Source organism: Mustelus asterias, chromosome 15 (genome assembly GCF_964213995.1).
Source record: "Mustelus asterias chromosome 15, sMusAst1.hap1.1, whole genome shotgun sequence".
In the NCBI taxonomy this organism is placed as follows: domain Eukaryota; kingdom Metazoa; phylum Chordata; class Chondrichthyes; order Carcharhiniformes; family Triakidae; genus Mustelus; species Mustelus asterias.
In genome coordinates this window covers 28318587-28340292 of record NC_135815.1, presented here as the reverse complement: position 1 = coordinate 28340292, position 21706 = coordinate 28318587, and the positions used below count along the sequence as shown (strand labels likewise).

Below are 21706 nucleotides of genomic sequence, written 5' to 3'. Positions count from 1 at the left end.
TTGTGTTGCTGATTTGAGTGCTGAATGTGTAATAAGCTTTCTTCAATATCATGCAGCACTTTCAGCAGCCTATAATGCAAGTTTGTGCGTGTATCATAGAATGATTACAGTTCAGAAACAAGCCATTCAGGCCATTGAGTCTGCACCGACTCTCCTAACTGAGTATCCCACCCAGATCCTATCCCTGTAACCCCATGTATTTACCCTGCTAATCCCCCTTATTTACACTATAAGGGACAATTTAACATGACCAATCCACCTAACCTGCTCATCTTTGGGCTGCAGTGTTAGCTGCAGTATCATTTTCTGTTTTGTTATAGGTTTTATCCCTATTCTAGCCCCCTGCATATTGCTGAGAATATTTACAGGCACCAGTACTTGTGAAGTGGGCTTGTGCAGTTTAAGATTCATGCTTGATGTTCCCAAGTTTCACCCGCCCAAATACTTGCAACACCTAAAAACCTTTCAGCTCTTCAGGCTCTGAATTTTCCAGTGGGTGCAATGCCAAAGCAGACACTTGAGATGCTGTGGGGTGTTGTTGGTGCTGAACACCTGACCTTAGATTACCAAATTCAGGTGGTCTGAGTGCATACATTGGCCAACAGACCCCTGGACCCCTAAAAATTACAATGCGTAGCACAATATGAAGCATATTTATTTTGGTACATCTAACATCAAAATTTATTTTGAAGGTAATGTATGTGGGGAGAAAAGCTTTATTTGGCTGGTCCTATTCTTTAGATGATGATTGTATATAGTATTAGTTTGTGTTATTCAGACTAAAGATGAGAAAGATCTTCAAGAGGTCAACAGCCTACAGGCTTTTCAAGCAAAAGGCTGGAAATCAGACGGAACCAAGATATGCCAGGGGCAACCTAACCTTGCAGGTTCGAATTGGCTGGTCAGATTTTGTTTGTTTTGTATTTTCACACACAGGCTGGGATTCTCCCAAAATAATTCTAAGTCTCTAATTTGTGTGAAAATGGGAGTAACTCCAACTGTTTTCTTTGGCGTGATTTTCAGATTGAATCTCCGAAACTCTGAGCACTGCAGAGTGACCTAGCGGGGTTCCCTCTGAAAATCCAGTGGTGGGACCTATTCCCATCCGAGAGGCCGGCAGCATAGCACTGAGTGGACCACTGCGCATGTGCCGATCTGTCAGAGCGGAGATTCGTGCAAGCGTAGTAGTCCTGCATTGCGGACTTCCCTATTGCAGGCCAGCCCAATCGCTGGGCAGCCCCACGAACACCCATGACTGGTCTTCCAATGCCACCCACACCCTCCCCCCCCCCCCGCGATAGTTGGCCTCCCAAATCTCTGCGGGCAAGCCCTGATGTCTCCCCCCCCACACCCCTGGCCAATCCCGATGTCCCATTCCCCGCTGCCTCCCCCTCTTCCCCCGGCAACCCTGACCCCCACCCGGATGACTAACCTCGATCACCATTGTCCTTCCCTCTGCCACTGATCCCGAATGCAGAGTGGCAACGGGACCTCCCCACCCCCAGCGATCGTCCCATATAGGCCCTGCTCCCAGTAGGCCCACTCGTGGGTCCAGAGGCTACTACAGTTTCGGGCCCTCTAATCAGATGGAAATTGCCGATTTAAATATTGAAATCAGCTCCACGCCAATTTCCAGCACGGAGCTGATGACACTCAAAATCTTGGGCTTGGAGACTTGCGGAGGCCCAGGCACCCAGCAGGAAGCCCGCGAAATGGCCTGCTGATGTCTCCCGGCCCGTTGTTCTGCTAGAGCAGCGCCACTGGCTGGGAGAATCTCCCCCACTTTCTTTCCCTTTGGGGAATAGTGAGAAAGTGCTGGAACGATTGGCAGGCTGATAATCCACCTGTTGAACCACGTTATGAATGCTCTTTCCGTGGCCCACGAGTCCTGGAGTGGGGCTTGAACCTGGAGCTTCTGGTAACCAGACCTCCTAGACCTGTTGAATGCAGGGCACCAGCTCACTCCAAACAAAGCTACCAATACCAGGGGTTACCACATCCCAGCTTCTCAATAGCTTGGTAAGTCATTATTGATGAGGTCAGCTGTCCAGTGCTGCCAGATGATTGGGATCATGGATTCATGAAGATTTAAGCCTGAAACTTTCTTCTGATTTTTCCATTGCTTTTTGGAGGGAAGGCAATTTCCTGGCCTACTTAATGTATACACCCATTATCTACATTAAAATTAGGTGACTTCTGACCCTGCATTTTTCAATGGGTATAGTGGGTTTCAAAGGTCACTCGCAGGACTGCCAGGCACTTCAGCTAATAGGGGCTTTATTTGTTGTTCCATTCTTTCCAGTTTCATTTACTAAAACAAGCAGCAGATGGGTGATCGATTGGGCTTTTTGGGCCCTGTCTGCTGTAACATGTAGCACACTAAATCGGAAAGTACAGTTCAGATCAGCAGTCAACACTTGGTAGTCTCTGTCACTGAAGCTTACAGAAAACATCTTCCTGACAGGTTGAATGCCTGGAGATGTAAGCACAGAGGGTTTGCTAATGAACCTGGGGAAGCCAGGCAGTCTGGTGGAGCTGCCATACAGCAACAATGTAAAACGAGCTTGCAATTCAAGATTTTGAATGGAGGTGTATATAGCACTCCGTGAAATGCATGTTTTGATCTTTAAATAACCAGCACTTTCTTCTCCACATAATGAAAGCTGCTATGCTGAAAGCTGGAGGGCAAACATATTTCATTTATGTTCATGCTTATGTTGTGTGTGTTTTGTATCGTGCACTACGAGCTTCTGCTTGTTGATTTTTATACTCCCCTGATGGAAGTACTACCGCTGGGTAGCAGCATAGTCAACCAGACGTCTGCAAGGGGTACAGGTAGCCAAATCTGTGACTGATTCAGATGACCTGCCTCATTGCCAAAGACTGTCACAGAATGTTACAGCACAGAAATAGACCACTCAGCCAAAGGACACACATATTCTCCTGTTCAATCCCAAAACTGGGATTCAAAGTTGAAAGGGGATCAGGCCACACTGCAAACTCAGGACAATAGTTTCCGGCAAGGTAAGTATGGACTGTGGGGGTGGGCCTGCAATCAGCATCCAGGTCAGGGTGGATCCAAATGGTTAGCCAAAGGAGCACTCCAGACGGAGCCTTTTGAATCACTTACCTACATCTAGAATTTTTCTGCTGTCAGTTTCTGCTGATGAACTACAGTCAGGCTTAGAGATGGTCTTGTGGTGCAGCTGTGGCATCCCTACCTCTGAGCCAGAAGCTATGGGTTCCAGTCCCACTCGAGGACTTGATGACCACAGAAGGTGTGTTCATTATGTAGCCAAACCTGTTGATTATCAACCTGTAAATCCTTCCAATATGCTTATGAGAGTCCTGGTCGGTCAGAATCATGCATCACAGCAGCCTCGCCACATTAAAAGATCCTATGCAGAGGTTCTCGCCATGCAAGGTATTCTGTGGCAAGGATCCTCCTCGCTTTGAGGGACCACCTGAGGGAGTGACAGTGTTTAAAATGTTTTGAAATATCCCGTGCATAATTGAGGCATAACACTGCCATTTAAATTAGGTCCCTGCAAATCCCTTGAGAAGGGTAATCTCCCTGTGCGTAAATTCATAATTGTTTGAGGCAGGAATGTGACACAAATGTTTCCCCGATTTCCAATTGCCTTTGGGACCAATTTTAAACATGCAATATAGATGCAAGTTCTTGTTACTGCGTTACTTGCAGCAGGTGAAGTGAACAGAAAGCTAATTCTTTAGGGAATTTCAATGACTTGCCAAAATTTCATTGGGAAAGAGTAGATCTTGAGAGAATTGAAAACAAAATGCAAGTGTAACTTGATGTTTAACATGGTGTTTGCACTCATGCTTATACACACACTGCTTCCTGGCTCAAACTCTTGGCTGTGCCAGATGAAAGCTGTCTTCAGCAGCTGTATACTTTGCAAAGGCTGAGCTGCTTCTTATTTAACCTGCAGATCCCAATTGATGCCTTCAGACTTGACTTTTTGCCTGACACTACCTCTTTCCCAATCACCCACCTTCACAAAGGCTATTATTGGGCTTTGATTCTAAAAAGAATCTCATTAAAAATTGAAAAATATTTGCAGCCACTTACCTTAAAGGGTGCACATCTTTTCAGGTATGAACTGCTCACCATATTTTACACATTTTCCATTAAACCAACTTTGGCCAAAGGGAAATGCTATGCTGGGAACTGATGCCTATTTTTCCAAGTAAGCTGACATTAGAATGTTGCGATAGTCAGCTTTGTGCTTTTGATGCGCTCTGCAAGGATTGCAAAACTGGTACTTATGCCTCATCCCCTTACATTCCCATCATGTATTATATAGTAGCTTTGCTTTTATAGCCCAAAATGAATGACAAAAGACACAATAAAAGCACAAGTAAATTTGTGACATGAAAGTTTTTATGCTTTAATAAGCTAATGGTGTCAAAAATACATTACCTCATTAGATTAAATTTTCCCGTACAGAATAAGGTATTAAGAGCCAAGCCATACAGATATTAAATACTTGTAATAAAACCTATGGTTGTTAATATTAGAACTGAAACACTGGCGTAATATTTTTAGCAAGATGCTTGCATTGTCTGTTTAATGTTGAGACTGCACCAAGCCTATAAAAACCCCAAAAGTTTGCCTGCGACCCTAAATCTTCAAATGCATTGACATTTTTGAGCCAAAATATCAGATGATTCCTCCACTTCAAATTCATTGTACCCTGACCCCTTCCTTTGATTTTAAGAAACTAGTCCACTTCCTTTAAATATTTCCTTCGGGAAAAAAAAAGTGCTCAAAACTAGTGGCACTTGAAGGGTTCCCAGCAATGTAAAAACAACTTTATCACTGAAGAGTATATGTATTGAGGTCAAACCTTCACGGTCTGTCGTAATTGTGGCCCTGTTGAATATACAGTGGGGATGAAGTATCGGGATATAATGTTACTCATCTGTAGAATGCCCTTATAAAGGGAAATTTGAGCTCAGTGAATAAATCCGAAAAATTAAAGTATGAGGCTCCATTGTTTTTGGATGATTGTGAGAATTGACCCTTTTAAACTCCAATTTGCAGTCTTTTGGGAATATTTTGCACCTTCCTTTGTGAAGTTAAGTGTAAAATACTTCTTGCAACAGCTAGCCTCATTTATCATATGTAGAGCATAAAGGTTTGACCTTAATTCAGCAGGGTCCCGCAAAGATCCTCGACAAGTCAACAGAATAAAAGAGCTGCGTTATACCTGACCAAAGAAAAATACAACTAAATATATTTTAATAAATCTTTTACTTTTTGTGTTTTGATGTATTCTCTTACTGTGCATTGGATATGTAAAATATTCCAGCTTTTTAATAAGACATTAATACTAATTTGTTGGCAGCTTGCCATTCTCAGGATGCCCCCCCCACCCCCAGGTTACCACCAACCAGAATACCAATTGAATGCAAAACCAGTGCTGAATAATAAAATGACGCTTTAACTTGATTATGTGAATACAATAGAAATCCATTCTGTTTCTGCTACTTGAAGTACCAGTACAAGATTAACATCAAAAAAATCTATAAATCTTTCAAAACTTAATATTTAGTAAATGAACCATCAAAAGGACAAAAAAGCTTATTGAAGCTACAGTGTGCAACTGAACAAAATGTCCACCTACAAATATATCTGCTTTCTAATATAAATTTTTAGCCGTTAGTATTTTAATTCACTGATCATCTGTAGGAAAAATAGTGGAACATTTTAATTGTCTCATTTAAAAAATTAAGTGCATTTCTTATGAAACACATGAAAATAGCTGCTTTTTAATTGAAAGTAGAGCAAGTTGAGAATTAAGAAAGAATGTCGTAATGCTACAGGAAAAAAAATAACTGAGAACCTTTTCTCAAAATGAAGGATGTTTTAGTTGAAAATCGAGAAAGATTAGATTTAACAGGTGTGATGTTATAATGGCATGAATAATAGAACACACAGGTTAATCTGGGAAAAGTCATTATGTAAAGATGTGGACAAGTTGAACAAGTAAGCGATTCTTTAAACTACATGTCAATAATAGACTACTCACAAAATATATCTTTAGAAACTGAAGTAGTTATCACAGTTCAGGCTAGTGGTTTATTGCAGAACCATTTTAAGTTGCTTGGTCGAGTGCTCTAAGCAATTCACGGCCATGCAGAAGTGTTGAGCTCCCCACTACAGGTGCATTTACTTCACAGTCATATCTCGTCAGCTCCGGCAAGGAATAAGCCAGAAATGATGAACCCAAAAGTCGGCTTGCCATCCCTGCAATTATAAAATGGACAAAGAAATGCTTATACTAGAATTATGATTACCTTAAAATAGATATCTACTACACATCATAGTCGAAACTATTGACTTTATTATTCAGGATACCATGCACATTATTGTTTGTACGGTTCCTAAAAATTAAAGAGGGACTTGCTGAAGGCCAATGTTTTAACAGGTGGAGACATAAATAAACACCATGGCCGGAATTCTCCGGTCTCGTACATCCCACCACCGCTGCCAGCAAGATCGGAGAATTTGGTTCTCAGCCAAATCTCCATTCACAGAAGCGGGACTGGAGAATCCCAGCTGCAGGCGAGATCGGAGAATCCCGGCTATTGATGAAGAAATTGGAGTGTGCCGAAGACAATTGCTGTATCTGGGAGGTGAGGACCCAGATGGCCCAAAATTGAGCCGTGGATCTAATTTCAATGGAGCCAGTGAATGCCAGCAAATAATAAATGAAGGAAAGATGGCAGCAGCTCCTAGATATGTAAGGGAGAGTAGGCAATTGGGCATCAGATCTTTGGAGTTAGCCAAACTGGGTAGGGGAGCAATTGGGACTCGGGTCAGAAGAATCAGTGACTGGATCAGGGTGTATTGGTGACTAGGTCGGCAGTGGGGAAGGAGGGAGGGAAGAATTTGGTGGTCGGGAGAAGTGGGGAGTGGCCTATCATTTTTCAATGTGGTTAGAGGGGGGCACATTCAGGTAAGTGGGGGGGGGGCTTCCTGCAACCTATCACCATGTTATACTGTCCAAGATCAGCTGTAAAATCTACAATGATTCCTTCAAGAAGCAAAGGAGCTTAATTGACCCAGATCATGCCTCACTTTTACTGTTGTTGACGGGCGTTCCTGCTGCCAGCACAACTTTTGTTCCCAATATGGCAGGAAATGCATTTCCACTGGAAATGAGCATGCAATCCTGGCCATTATTTTTGGAATTTAGCAGGTCAGTTAACACCCAAACAAACCCACTGCGCAGTCAGATTTATATGCCAATATATTTCACATTTTCCCAGATTCTATGATGGCAGGTGAAATCTTGAAACCTTTTAGCTTAGAAAATGGAGCTAGAAACACTGTTCACTTGAATAAATTTGTACAAGATGGTGAACGAATGTTGTGGACTGCTCAGAAACCTAGATCAAATTTGCAAATTTGAACGAAGAGCTAGTTAATTTAAGTATCTGCTGAAAATTGTAACTTAGCAGTGTTAAAATTCCGAATCACAGGGAAAGAATGGGCGCAATTCTCAAGGCCCCCCCACAAGGGGTTTCCCATCCACCATCTTCGGCCACCTGGATCTTCTGGTCCTGAAGATCCCACCAAAGTCAATGGCAATTTACATTCCTCACCCATGCTGCCATTGGGGAACCTGTAGCGGGGGTCGGCTTCAGTGAGGCAGGAAGATCTCACCAGCAGGGAGGGCTGGAGAATTTTGTCCAAGATTATTTTCCACTCCTGTACTTTTATGTTCCTATTTAATTCTTTTTAACAGTCAATAATGTACAGGAGAATGTAAATAGTGGAACCATATTAATGACATTTGCAACAATACTAGTCACAATGATGCACATTTAAAGAGGTCATTCCGCTGTTCACTGTGCCATGGTTAGTTTGAAATCTTGCCAACTATTTCAAAAAGCTTGACCTTTCAGCTTTGAACTTTCTGAGTGTTGCCAAGATGTGCAGTTGACAGCTGCTGAACCAGCCTCTGACAATAAACATAACAAGTCTTTAAACGGGTTTAACTGACTATAGCCATGGCTTGTGGACAGGTAGACTTGCTACACTCCATCCTGGTCAGAAGGCAGGATGGTGTCAGGGACTGGGTAAACTGGCTGGTGGCACAAGTTTCTGTACCTGCCCCCGCCCCCCTCTTGAGGCCTAAAGCCTCCATGCTCCATTGGGTCTAAAACCTCCATTCTCCCCAGTATTGAGGCCTAACAGTTCAGCCTCTGGACTTTGTGTGTTTGTGTAAAATGGGTGAAAATGTAGCCAATGGATTCAGTGTCACCTCTTTAACGTGATCGTACAAGCTCAAAATCTATTCAGCCTTTTAATATTAATCTCATTCTTATTGTTGGAGTTTGCATAAATAACTTTAACCTGAGTAATTGCAAACAAAATCAATAATAATCTATAAATTTACATTGTGTGTTGAATTCCTGCTTAATAAATGGAAACGTGTGATTGAATTTCACTTAATAAGCCTAGACATTAAATAAATCACTCAAGGAGATACAGAAAAAAAGGAATTGAGTACAGTAAAGGACCCAGGCAAGAACAATATATATTCCTACCTGTAAGTGAACCTGAACGCCAGGATTTCTTCTGTATTAATGGGGAATCATTCTCAGATTTAATGCTTTTCATTCGTTTCCACAGCATCTGTGAAGAAGCGTTACTTCTTGGTAAGTCTTCAAATAGAGATTCCTTAAACAGAAATAGGAAGTCAGTCCATGCATATCCATTTGACTATGTAGTACAACAAAGGCTATATGAACTCTGACAAAGGTCATCCTGACTTGAAACGTTAGCTCTATTCTCTCTCCACAAGATGCTGTCAGACCAGCATTTTCTGTTTTTGTATGTAAAAGGGTGGCACAGTGGTTAGCACTGCTGCCTCACAGCGCCAGAGACCTGGGTTCAATTCCAGCCTCGGGTGACTGTCTTTATGGAGTTTGCACGTTCTCCCCTTGTCTGTATGGGTTTCCTCCGGTTTCCTCCCACAGTCCAAAGATGTGCGGGTTAGGTTGATTGGCCATGCTAAATTGCCCCTTAGTGTCGGGGGGGATTCGGAGGGTGAATATGTGGGGTTGCGGGGATGGGATCTGGGTGGGATTGTTGTCGGTGCAGACTCAATGAGCCAAATGGCCTCCTTCTGCACCGTTGATTCTATGATTCTAAGCTACAGACAGTTTAAATGCTATCTTCAATTTGACAGCACTTCACTATCTTTAGTTGAAGCTGAGTTCAATTAGAATCCTGACTTGCTAGCAGCAGGTAATATCACTGGACTTGGTCCTCTGTGTTTGGTAACTGTAAAAAAGAGGCATTGCCTTGGTCATCCCCATCTAATAATCTCCTTAGGTTCTCTTCCAAGAGTAATTAGCTCCACTAAACAATTGTGTCCTTATTAGGAGATAAAAGCCTTAAGTGTCCACACTTAACATTCCAAATGATGGCATGAATTGAAAATAGCACGTACTTCATAACTTTATTCTGCAGTCAATCTACCTTCGCATGGGCAGTAAGGGAGTATGAACAAATTCATTCATTTCTATGAAATGCTGGCCTAGCCAGGGACCATCCATACCCCATGAAAGAATTTTTAAAATGACACACTGGATGGTTTTTAATGGGGGTGATGGGTATTTCACACTTCAGCTGGAAGGTTGGCAAAAACCTCACGTCATCTCTCTCAGGGACAGCCTGCTGAATTAAGTGCCACTCAGGTACTTAACTGGACAGCAGTGGGCCTTCCCCAGGATTAAAGATCCTAGGACCAGCAGCACTAGTGAATGGCAGTGCCACCCCCCGCCCCCCCACCCCAGGCCTAATATCATCGCCAGATGCCAGACCATAGGCGATTGATGACAGAAGGGGCATTGTTGTTGGGTGGGGGTGGGAGGGGTTCATAGTTATGGAGGATCGGCAGCAAGATGGGGAGATGGCTCTCAGTGGGCCACCCCCCTTCTCAATAGTGGGTTTCTCGATCAGGCACTGAGTGCCTATGCATCAGGAATAACCCTCTCATTACCACCCCCCTCCCCCCCTCCCCCCCCCCCCCCCCACCCCTCCCCCCCCCACCCGGCACCTCCTTCTCACACCCAGGAGTCTGCAAGCAGTGCCAACAGGGTTTGCTTGTCATGTTCCCTCTATGGTGATCCTACTATCCACCACTGATTGAATAGCAGGGGGATGAGGCCCTTAAGTGGATGAAGCAGAAAGGTGGCCAACTGTAGGGGAAGTGGTGGTGAAAGGGTGGGTTTAAAACAGGGAGCAGAAAGGAAGGAGGAAGGGGGTTTCATTCTATTGGGGGCTGTCTCACAAGCAGCAAAGAGCAGGTCTCGAAGAGCGACCCCCCCCCCCGCCCACTTTCTTGCACCCCCGTTAATCATTTGAGGTTATAAAGTGTACTTCCCACTCCTGTCTTGCTGCCCATGCGAAACATAGTAGACATGGGCCATGTATTATTATGTCAATGGGCTTGATAACCAGGCTAATTGGCCTTTAAATTGTCATTTGGCAGCCTGCCAACACCCCCCTCCCCATCTTCTCCTCCCCAGTAATATAGGAATGAACTCAGGGGTGGGGTTGGAAGGAGTGGGATGGATGCCCACTCCACTGGAGGGTCCCCTCTAGGGGACCCTATTGAGGGGGTTTTCATTATTGGGGGGGGGAGAGGGGGGGAGTGTGATGGTGGAGGGGGGTGTTCTGCCTGCATGACAGAGGGGATGGATACTGAGAATTGAGGTGGGGGTTGGGTCACCCTGGTGCCTGCATGGTGTCGGGATGAGAGGTTAACCTGACCATTGAATGGAAGGGGAGGAGGTTGGCCCTCTGTGTTCAAGGGTTGGTGGTGTTCCCCTTGTCTTCCAGGGAGTCCCAATGTCCTTGGGGAGGGGGGGGGGGGGGGGCAAGGGTGGGATGGGGGGGGGCGGTGGGGGGGGCCTTCATTTTCACCTTGACATCTGGATGCCATTTGAAAACGCCATCCTGATCTCTGTGGAGCTGACCTTGCTGGCTCTATCAGGCCCTGCCCCACAAGAACGAAGGCACAAAACATTCCCCCCTGTTTTATTTTTGACAAAGTGTCAGAAGATCTGGAGTGAAAACCTGGCCGTGTATCTGGGGAGGAACACATTGGGATCCAGCCACAACCTGACGCTTCAGAAAAATTCCGTCCATCATCTTGAACTAATTTAAATAAGAAAACAAAAAGCTTTTTGAAAAGTGCCATTACTGTCGGTCCTTAACTTTACAACGTTCCAGTTACAATGAAGAGCACTTAGGACTTTAACAAAGTGACACCCTATTTCAACTTTACAGCACTGGTTTTGACTTTTCGATGCCTCACCAGTGAACAGTTGGTCTTTACCAACTGTTTCTTTATGTTCCACCTTTCACAACCTCGGGGAGGGCAAATACAGTTTGGAATTTCTTTGAAAGTGTAGGTACTATTGGTAAACCCACTACTGTCAGGTAATTCTACTGAAGGAAAATCTCACAAACCTTTCACTATACAGTAAAAATAGGCTATCGTGACTTGGTTCAGGAACCAATCCTCCATTTGTAACACTGTCCCAATGGGAAAACCGGTTCCAACTGAAGCCGTTTTGACTTGCAACACGATTTTCGGGAACCATTTGTATTATTAAGTCCAAGGACTGTCTGCACTGATTACTTGAAAGTAGACTTACTGCTGAGAGTTGGAATATCTGCTCTCCAAAGTCCCGCTGCAGTTTGCGTTTTAAGTTGTTTCTGAAAGTCGTTTCGGCGTTGATGTCTTTCCCATGCTGTCCAAAGTTGTCCAGAGACCTAATGCAAAGCAGTAATATGGTGTGAAACTCTTTCCTTCTTCACTCCCCCCTCTGCCTCTCTTCTGAAGATATTGGGGCTGAAATTAATTTTTACCATAATGCAAAATGGCCTCATAGCAAACTAGCAGCCCATTTTCCAGTGTGTCCAATTTTCATTTCCGCCGACACTTGGTAAAGGTTAATTTCACCACCACCGATTCCACGGTCGGATGTGGTTCCAATGATGCTGATCATCATGTGGTGCAATGCTGAATAGACCATTCCCTAAATGATACCCTATACAATGAGCGCTGACAGAACAGACAATGGTGGGAGGTGCTGCATCCAATCTTGTCCTTACCTGAATTCCACCTGTGCACTTGGAGCAGGAAGCAAACTAGAAAGGGAATCTTGGCCTGTTTCCCTCCCTCGTCTAATTTTACCCATCCCTACCACTAGCTCAGCTGGGACTTGTAAATCAGCACAGACTTGCAGCCTAATCTGGGACACTGCCGGTCTGTATGGTTTAGCTAGTCACTAGCTTAATGGGCTGAGGCTTCCCTATTCTTCTGTGATCCCTTGACCTCTTCCACAGCTTTCGCTACATTGATGGCCAAGCAAGCAACCCACTTCCACATCACCTCCCTCACCACCCACCAATGCTGCTATACTGACCACGAGAAGGTGTGTGAAGTAGAACTAAGTACTAAGGTTCTCTCTTCCTGTTCTTTCTCCATCGCAATAAGGAAGTACTCTCACTCCTCATGAGAGAGAAGCTGAGAATGGGAGTTCAGCCAAACCACACCTGCATATGGGGTATCGTTGTGTTTGATATTTATTTCTTCATGCTTTCATACATCTATGTTTGCAAACTACATTAAAGTTTAAGTAACTTAAATTTCTTTCCATATTAATTTATAATACTTCTTTAATTATGGGCATCGTTTAATGGGTGGCGGGGTTTCCTGCCCAGCTACTGAAAAAGTCATTTTGGAACGCACCTCCCCTGCCCTCTCCCCACACCCTGCCAGACAGCCCCTCAGCCATTTAAGGCCCCGAGGAACATTAATTGGTGTGAGATGGGCTTTCTCTCCCATCTGGGAAGGAAGTCCCATCTCCAAGAGTCACCGGCCATCTGATTTGCCAGTTCTGCCAAGAGTCAATGGACTTTTGGCTGGGCCTCCGAATTTCCCGCAGGAGGTCCTGCCACGGTCTGAGTCTTTTAAATTTACACAACCTCTCTGTGGAACTCTTTGCTGCAGAAGGCTGTGGAGGCCAGGTCATTGAGTGTCTTTAAGACAGAGATAGATAGGTTATTGATTAATAATGGGATCAGTGATTATGGGGAAAAGGCAGGAGAATGGGAATGAGAAAAATATCAGCCATGATTGAATGGCGGAGCAGACTCGATGGGCTGAGTGGCCTAATTCTGCTCCTAACTCTTATGGTCTGTGGTCTTATGCTGTTTGCTTCAGGAGTTCAGTTGAAAATAAACAACTGTGAGAGGACAGTGAGAAATAATTTGCTTCAGCTGGAAGGTAGGTTTTCAGGTACAGATCAAGGATAGGAATTTGTGGCCTCACTCGTTCGCAAACCGTAAAATCCCACTCCAAGTCAACGGATCTTTCCATGTTCCACCCCCTCGCCCACTCCGATTCCCATGGTGGGCGGGGCGATAAAATTCCGGCCCGTATTTTAATTCAGAATTTCAAGAAATCCGACTTCAGGATTAGAATTTATGGAGCGACAGGGAAAATTCTAAATAATCGTGAATAAAACTGTGTTCAAGTGATATAATGCAATGAATATCAGTGTACAATTGTCAGAGGTTCGCACTTCAGTTTTGAAATGTCTGGGGAAGATGCAATTTTTTAATTGGAATTTTCCGGCTGTTCACGTCCTGCCACCACCGCTGCGAGCAAGGACGGAGAATTTGGCGCTCAACCAAATCATGAACGGCTGGAAAATTCCCCCCATTGTTTCTGAACCGCTCCCTAAAACATACGGGAGTGTCTAAAGTAGCATCTGAAAGTCCATAAAATGCAGTAATATTTTTTTTCCCATTGTTCCTTTTACCTTTGTTTATACAGTGACGTATGCACCGGTTGGCCAGGTGGGATGCCAGGCAATGATCCTGTCCTCTGATCCATTAATCTCCATTTTCTGGGTGTACAGTTATAAGGCGGATCGGGCGGCCATGAAATATTTGATCTGCCTCCCATCAAGGATGCTGGAGTATTTACAGATGCATGGTAAGGTGGCAGAGTAACACCATTTCCAGTGTTGTATGACAGTGGATGAATATAGGTGGGGTTGCTCTTGTTTACTGACGTCATCTGAGGACTGTACTTGTCGAGCATCATCTGTCTGTGTGAAGTCACTAAATTTGGAGCATATGACTGGAACATGCTGTTCATGTTGGTGGAATAATCTTGCGTTCGTGACGGGTTCTCAGAGCTGGGCTGCTCATCATGGCAGATTGGACTCAACTGGAAATCTTCCCCATCCATAGGAATGTAGGGAGCCAGAGTTTCCAGGTCCAGATCACTCAATTCCGCCTGGAACAGTAAGTTAAGGATGGTGAGTGGAGTGCAGATTATTCTGTATGGGATACTTGAAACTTGTATCAGACTGTTTAGCTTTACACATTTTATGACACGTAAACTATTCTTAGCTTAACAGCAAACTGAATGAAAATAAATTGGCTTCAAGAGCAGTACAATTTTGTCAGAAGCAGGATAGAGTTAGCTAGGACTGTCCCAGCTTGAGAACAAGCTGGGCACAACCACCATACAAAATAAAGAAAAAGAAAACATAGAATCATACAGTGCAGAAGGAGGCCATTTGGCCCATCGAGCCTGCACCAACAACAATCCCACCCAGGCTCTGTCCCTGTAACCCCACGTATTTACGCTGCTAGTTCTCCTGACACTAAGGGGCAATTTATCAAAGCCAATGAACCTAACCCACACATCTTTGGACTGTGGGAGGAAACCGGAGCATCCGGAGGAAACCCATGCAGACACGGGGAGAATGTGCAAACTCCACACAGACAATCACCCGAGACTGGAATTGAACATGGGTCCCTGGCGCTGTGGGACAGCAGTGCTAACCACCGTGCCACCTACAACATGCTTTTAAATGCTTTCAGAAACAATGCCCTTGGAAATAGTAATGGTGGGCTGGATTTTACCTTTGATTTTTTTCTTCCCCCTCAAAATGCATTTAGCTCCCTTATTGAGAAGTTGGCTATGAAATAAGTGGAGGGCAATTTTCCCATCCTGCTGCGCTAATTTTTAGTCTCCAGCCCCGTTAGCCTCTCCCATCCCACCAAAGTATTTCACTCTAGCAGGGATACAGCAGCTCCCCACTTTCAGGGAGCTATCGGCCCGACCCAGTTGGAGTGAAAGTGGGGCAATCAGGGCTCCCCAGAGGGTCGGGCGGTGGGGGGGCGGGGCAAAGTGCCAATGCCAGGGGCACCATTGCAAACTCCGCATACAGACCAGAACTGAACCTGGGTCTCTGGTGCTTTGAGGCAGCAGTGTTAACTACTGTGCAGTCCAATTGCTGGTGAAAACACCTGAATGGATAAATCGTCTATAAAGGGTAAAATTAAGGTGATTGCTCACTTAGCTCAAAAAGACATTACACATCTGAATATTGGGTTTTCCTGCACATTACCATCCATGGAAGTATGTCTCATTTTAAAACTAGTATTATTTTACAGGATGTTATTTTAACCCATATAGTTTAAAAATAAATCTACTTTTCTAGAGACTTAAATGTAAAAGGACAAATTCATAATTAGGGTGTCATAATTAGGGTGTATTTGTTTTACTAGATATTGCTTTTCTAAAGATTTAAAAAGTAAACGTTTTACTCTAAATTTACAAGTTATTCTTTATTGCCTCACAAACATTTATATTTTATGCGCTACTCTTTGACATCCCAAGAAGTTTTGGGATATACATTGTCTACCCTGTAGACTTTTGCAAATCTTTGAATACTGAGTTAACAATGCACAAAACTGTGGAGAGTATATTGCACTTGGGAATCACTGGCATTGTGCTGTTGAGAGGAAGTCAGCCTTACAATTAGCCCAACCTCTCTCTCTGTGCATTGATGTTCATTTTACCCTGAAGCAAAGCAACATGAACAGCAATACTCCAATTAATTTGATATAATAATTTTGAACAATATTTTAGGATACACATCAAAGGCTACTGAAACAGGATGTGGTACCAATCTGTCTGTGTTTTAACCCATGCCATTCTCAAAATATTCATTATATTTCTATAAATGTTCATGTATTGGTTAGAAATTAAGGGTGAGTCTCGTTCTCCAAACGCCTTTGTTGCATAGTAAAAATAATAATCATGCTCTAAGAAAACTTGAGGTGACCTAACTGTGTCTTAATCAAACAGGTGAAACAGATGCTCTTGTCTTCATAGCTGTCTCCAAGGAACCTCTCTGACTGAGTGACACAGCTTATTTTAATGGTTATTTTGTGTTTATTTTAATGAACTAACCTGAGTGCTGCATTGTTTCTTTGCTTCAGTGTCCATAGCAAAAAGCTTCTCAATCAGTTCAATCTTGAGATCATTGTCCAAGGAACTGTAATAGTCTCCAGGGCTACTTGGCTACAATTGCAAAGTAAAGAAACGTTTTGAAATGTATTGTCCTGATGAATAATCTGATTCATCCCTTTACTATAGTTCTTCACTAAATGGTATCAACCATCACTTACAGCTGTCTCACAGGTCTGATTCTAAACCTTTGTTGGATGCAATGAATGAAGGTACTGTTGTTTTTCAGAACTTGGTTTCAAAAACAATGATATAGAGAAAATAATCGGGTAGTGCAATTCTAACTAACTTAAGAGACCACTGTGGAAATGGCTACAAAATGTGAGATAAATTTCACCCCACCAGCGGTAAAAGAACATTGTAATGGCAGACTAAGAAGTAACATTACAGCATTATATCCTTTTAATTTCAGAGAATTTATATTTCTGTGGCTACAGACAGTAAGGAAAACTTATTTATGGGGAAAAGGCAGGGGAATGGGAATGAGAAAAATATCAGCCATGATTGAATGGCGGAGCAGACTTGATGGGCCGAGTGGCCTAATTCTGCTCCTATGTCTTATGGTCTTATGGTCTAAGGTCTTAATTTGCACACAACTATGGTATGAATTAGATTTAGCTTTATTTAACAAATATTATTTGAGATATAAATTCTAATTGTGTTTTTCAGTACCGCTCATAAAGATCTTTTCAATCCTTTGGATACACACACACTACAGGAATAAATTTAGGAGCATGCAGTGTTCAGCCGTATCACATACATTATTGGCCAAGAAACTAAAGGCAATGTATGGCATTTAATGGAGAGCTGGAAAGAGCCCTGTGGTGCCTCCTTTTGGGAAGGCCCGCTGATATTAAATGCCTCTTAGGGCACATGGAACCCAGGGGTGGAAATCCTGCCCCTTGAGCTGCTGACAATTGTGCATTGCTCAGCAGCGCCAGGGGGAGCGGTGGCTGCTGTGGGCAATGCACCCACCTGAGGCCAGGATCACCAAGGGACCGAGGCCACAGGTGAGTGATAGCAGGATGGGAGTCGTGGGGAGAGGGGAGTGGGAGTGGGGTTGGCAGCTGCTGTCTTTTCCACATCTCCCTTCCCTACTTCCTGATCAGGTATTGAGTGTCTTTGAATGTGGCGGCCCTCCCAATCCACCCGGAAGACCACAAGCAACCTGGATAGGGTTTGCTTTCCTGGCTTCCCGCCTGGCTGAACTGGGATGCAGTTCCTAAGCACTCTTGGATATAAAGACGGGATTTTCTGGGCCTACTCACTGCTGGAATCTTTGGAACTGATGAAAGTCAATGGCCGGAATGTTACGGCCGTTCACACTGGTGGGATTTTCCCATTCCGCTGCAGCAAACAGAGATTTGGCTGGGCGCTAAATTCTCTGACCTCGCTTCAATGGGAGCGTGGCATGAACGGTCGGTAAGAGCACACCCAATGGATTTTTGGCGAGGTGGCTGAATCTCCTGCGGTTGTTCCCGTTACGATTGGGCCAGAAAAACCCAACTGCAGTGGTTTTTTTCTCATTAAAAGCTTACATTTATACCATACATCTTGCTTAAGAAAAGCAAGGAATTTGGAGAGAGTTAGCGGTAGCCAAAAACTGGGTTGAAGTGATGTGTTTTGAAAAGTCTGTTAAAGATGATCAAACGAGGGGTGGGTTTTAGGTAGAGAGGTTTAAAGTGTGAGGCAAAATGGCGGGGGCGGGCGGGAGAGATTAGCGGGAGGAGAATGTACAGCATTAGGGGGTGCCAAAATGGGGAAGAGAATGCAGAGTGAGGCAAGACAGTGGATGGATTTGTGGATGAAGCCAAGAACTTCAAATTCAATCCTTTGAGGCAGAAACGAGTACATGCCAGTGAGAACAGGTTTGATGGAGCAGCAGGACTTGCTGCAAGGCAGATGGAAGTGACAGTTTTGGATAATTTGAAGTTTGTAGAGGCTGGAGGTCAGGGGAATATTACAAATCAAATGTAGTATCGAGAATGAGATTTATATGGTAAGGGGGAGTAAGATGGAAGCGAAGGTGGGCGTTGTTTCGACCTATCCTTGGTCAACCTCTCTTAATTCTATTCCTGTGGCACAGTGTCTATTCCTTTAACTAATTGATTTTCTCTTCCACTTCCCATTCCCCCCATGTGGCATGTTCTATACTAAAGATTTTATATAGATGTGAGTTACAGCTGCTGTAGTTCTGAAGTTGAGCGACAGTAATTTTGTCTGGTCACTTACTGAGGAGCAAGAGGTGCTGCTACATGTCCGCGGAGTGGAGTTGCCTGATGGCACTTGTGGCACTGTAAATGTGTGCAAATCCGGTGACGACTGCTTGCTGAGCTCGACAGGACCATTCACGCTTGGCTTTGTAACTTCCATTGGCCACGGCTTGTTTTGTGGGATAATAGCCTTATTATAAAGGGGTGTTTCCTTGAACTGCTGGGTTCCTAGTGAAGATGACAAAGAAACAGTACATTGGTTGAAATTGTTAGTCTGCCACATCCTCACAGGTTGATTCGCCGCTAAGCAAAATGACCCTAATAATTTGCCACCTTGACAGGATTTGGATAAATTGGACACCCAACAATGGTTGTACGATGAATCATTTTGATTGCATCTGAGACAATTCACATTGTTTTGCAATGTAGGCTCGACTAGAAATGTTGCCCAATTTGCATTATCTATCAGTGCCTACTGTATTTTATTATTTGCTTCCTTTATAAGATTCCCTCTCACAATACAGCAATCTCAAACCATGCTTAGATCTCTCATGATTCTAGTCGAAAGATTATGAGAGTAGTCGGAGTTGTTTTTCCTCCCATTTTTCTCTCCTTGTGTGCTGGTGTCTGTTTTCTACTTGGTTGCCTCGCTGAGAATACGCAGCTGAAATTATAGCATACGTGATTGTGAACATTGCCAATCACAGATTTTTTTAAGTTGAAGAAAATATGAGGCCCGCTTCTCCTGTTCTGAGGCTAAGTGCCCACGTTGGTGGGAGGACCAGAGTGTTTCCCTGCTGACGTTGAAAGCGTCTGTCACATGGGATTCACCCACCTGAAAGATGCAAATAAGCTCATTTCAAGCCAGCCATACCGGCAGTTTCGAGACCAGACCACCATTTTTAAATTGCACCCAATCTCCGCACCCAGGGACTTGCCTCTTCCCCCAAGGAATGAAATGGTGCCCCCTGCCCACTTTGACCAGGAGAGCACCACCAACTCCTCACCAAAGAAGGTCATCCTCCCCTGCCCACCCACAAACTAAGAGGTAACCCCCTCCCGTCCCCCCACCCAGCAACACGACACAGGTATGAGGAGGACCCAACGCAACCCATCCACCTATTCAGACCCTCCTCATCTCAAATCCACCGCCCCCCCCCCTCCACCCCCAGATTCCCTCTCATCATCACTCCCTTCCAAACTCCCCCATTTAGCCCCTTTGGCCCAGACTCTCCACTCAGCCCCCCCTCAAATCCCTCACTCAGGCCCCTTCCCCCTCAAACCCCCCACTCAAGCCCACTTCCCCCTCAGATCCCCTACAGCACCCCTCCCCCCCCACCACCCTTTCAGGCCCATGGTGCACTGTCCCTTGCACCCTGGCACTGACACCCTAGCCTGGCGCTTTGAGCCCTGAGATGGCTCAAGGAGGTAGGTCCTGTGACCATTTGCCCCTCTGCTGCTGCCAGGCTGCAGAGAAAGAGTCACCCAGGGGTCCTGTGAGTTGGGTGGTCTTGGGCTGGGGACAAGTCCTTTCTCAGAGGTGTTCAAATGGATCTGCTCTCACCTGCAGCTTCTGATAGGGAGAAAGGAAAATCTCTGCTGCAGAATGGAGTGCTGCAGTGATTTAAAATCCTACTGGGGACTGGGGGGCATGGAGATTATAGTGACCAAGCCAGTTCAGAATTTTCACAGCTGACAGGCAGGAATGCTGATATTGATCTGTTTCCATGCTGTAAACTTCTCTGACTCTCTGACTCTGACTCTCTGATCACAGGGCTGCCTGAAATCACCATATCAAGGGTGATCTTCAGGTCTGCCGGGGCTAGAAGGGGCAGTCCAGCCACAACACCCTATACCGGTGGAGACTGGTGAGGTCAACCCCTATGACCCTCGAGGGACCCTTTCTCTGCAGCCTGACAGCAGCAGAGAGGCAAATGGCCACTGGATCTACTTCCTCGTGCCCCCTTCGGGGCCCAAGGCACCAGACCAGGGTGTCAATGCCAGGGGGCAGTGCACTGTTGGCACTGCCAATGCTCATGGCCTGTAGGAGATGAATGGGGGGTCTGAAGGGGAAGGGGGGCTGAGGGGGGATTGGGCTTGGTCACTCTCATGCCTGCATATGTGGGGCAGGGGTGACCTGTGATTTGAGTGGTGGCGGGGGGGGGAGAAATCCTCTCTTTTCTGAGGGGTAGATAGCGCTCCCCTGGACTCTCAAGGTCCAGCAGACCATGCCCTGCTTGTGAGTAGCAATGCCAAAGTCCGCCTGGTGCAGTTCCCGCTGCCAGGTCGGGTGAATGGCAGAAGGCTGGTGAATTGGCTATCAAACGCACTAATGACATTCAAATTAGCGGATTTGCATAATTATTGGGTTGCTGCCCACTCTGGGTGGGAACCCAATCGGGGCCGGCGGGGCGGGTTGGGTACTTCTGAGAACCCTCACGTCCGTCGGAAATCCCGATTTTCGGCTGACGCACCATTCACCGGGATAGGGATTCCTGCCAGTCGTCTGAGGAGGTCGGAGAATCGCCCCCATGGTTTATATACCATTGATGTTTAACGACATCTTGATGTTTTAAACTCTAACAACTTACAACAGTTCTTAACTCCATACCATTGATACCGAAATCAAGTAAAATGATGGAATCTCCAGGTGTCGGAGCAAGTTGTGCTAGTTCTTCAGGTTCTTCCTTCAGTTTGCTGAACAGCAGGCCACCATCATCCGGCATTGGAGCCCCATTGATGTGCTTCCCATTCATATTTCTCATAGCCTGGCAAGGCTTGAACAGAGACTCTGTCTGGTCCATGGAGAACACAACATTGTTCTCCTCAATCTCACTGAAATTGCAAAACTATTGGTTTCAGATTTTTTAAAAACAGTATTGTAGACTGAAAGAGAAAGAAACAGTGTGCATTTATTTAACATGTTCTCACAGTCTCATGACATCCCAAGGCAAGTCATCATCAATCGGTGACTTTTGAACTGTAGTCACAGTTATGTTGACAACCACTGTAGCCTGTTTGGTGCACCACAAGGTTCCACATGCATGTGGCCATTGAATGAATGAAAAAACTATCTGGTTTTGGTTTGCATGAATGTTGGCC

General features: G+C 44.8%; 1 protein-coding gene across 3 annotated transcripts in view; it reads right to left on the bottom strand.

The window, feature by feature from the left end:
- Positions 1–4387: 4387 nt before the first annotated feature.
- epas1b (endothelial PAS domain protein 1b) overlaps positions 4388–21706 on the bottom strand; it is a 143832-nt gene continuing 126513 nt past the window's right edge. For 2 of the 3 annotated variants that reach the window (XM_078229683.1, XM_078229684.1), the window contains exons 9-15: positions 21216–21439; positions 18624–18832; positions 16335–16445; positions 13882–14363; positions 11707–11824; positions 8584–8716; positions 4388–6274 (exon numbers count right to left, since the gene is read on the bottom strand). In XM_078229683.1, the coding sequence (XP_078085809.1) occupies positions 6123–6274; positions 8584–8716; positions 11707–11824; positions 13882–14363; positions 16335–16445; positions 18624–18832; positions 21216–21439 (1429 nt within the window). In that variant the 3' untranslated portion in view covers positions 4388–6122. The remainder of the gene's footprint in view (positions 6275–8583; positions 8717–11706; positions 11825–13881; positions 14364–16334; positions 16446–18623; positions 18833–21215; positions 21440–21706) is intronic. The other variant, XM_078229685.1, reaches the window with a different exon arrangement.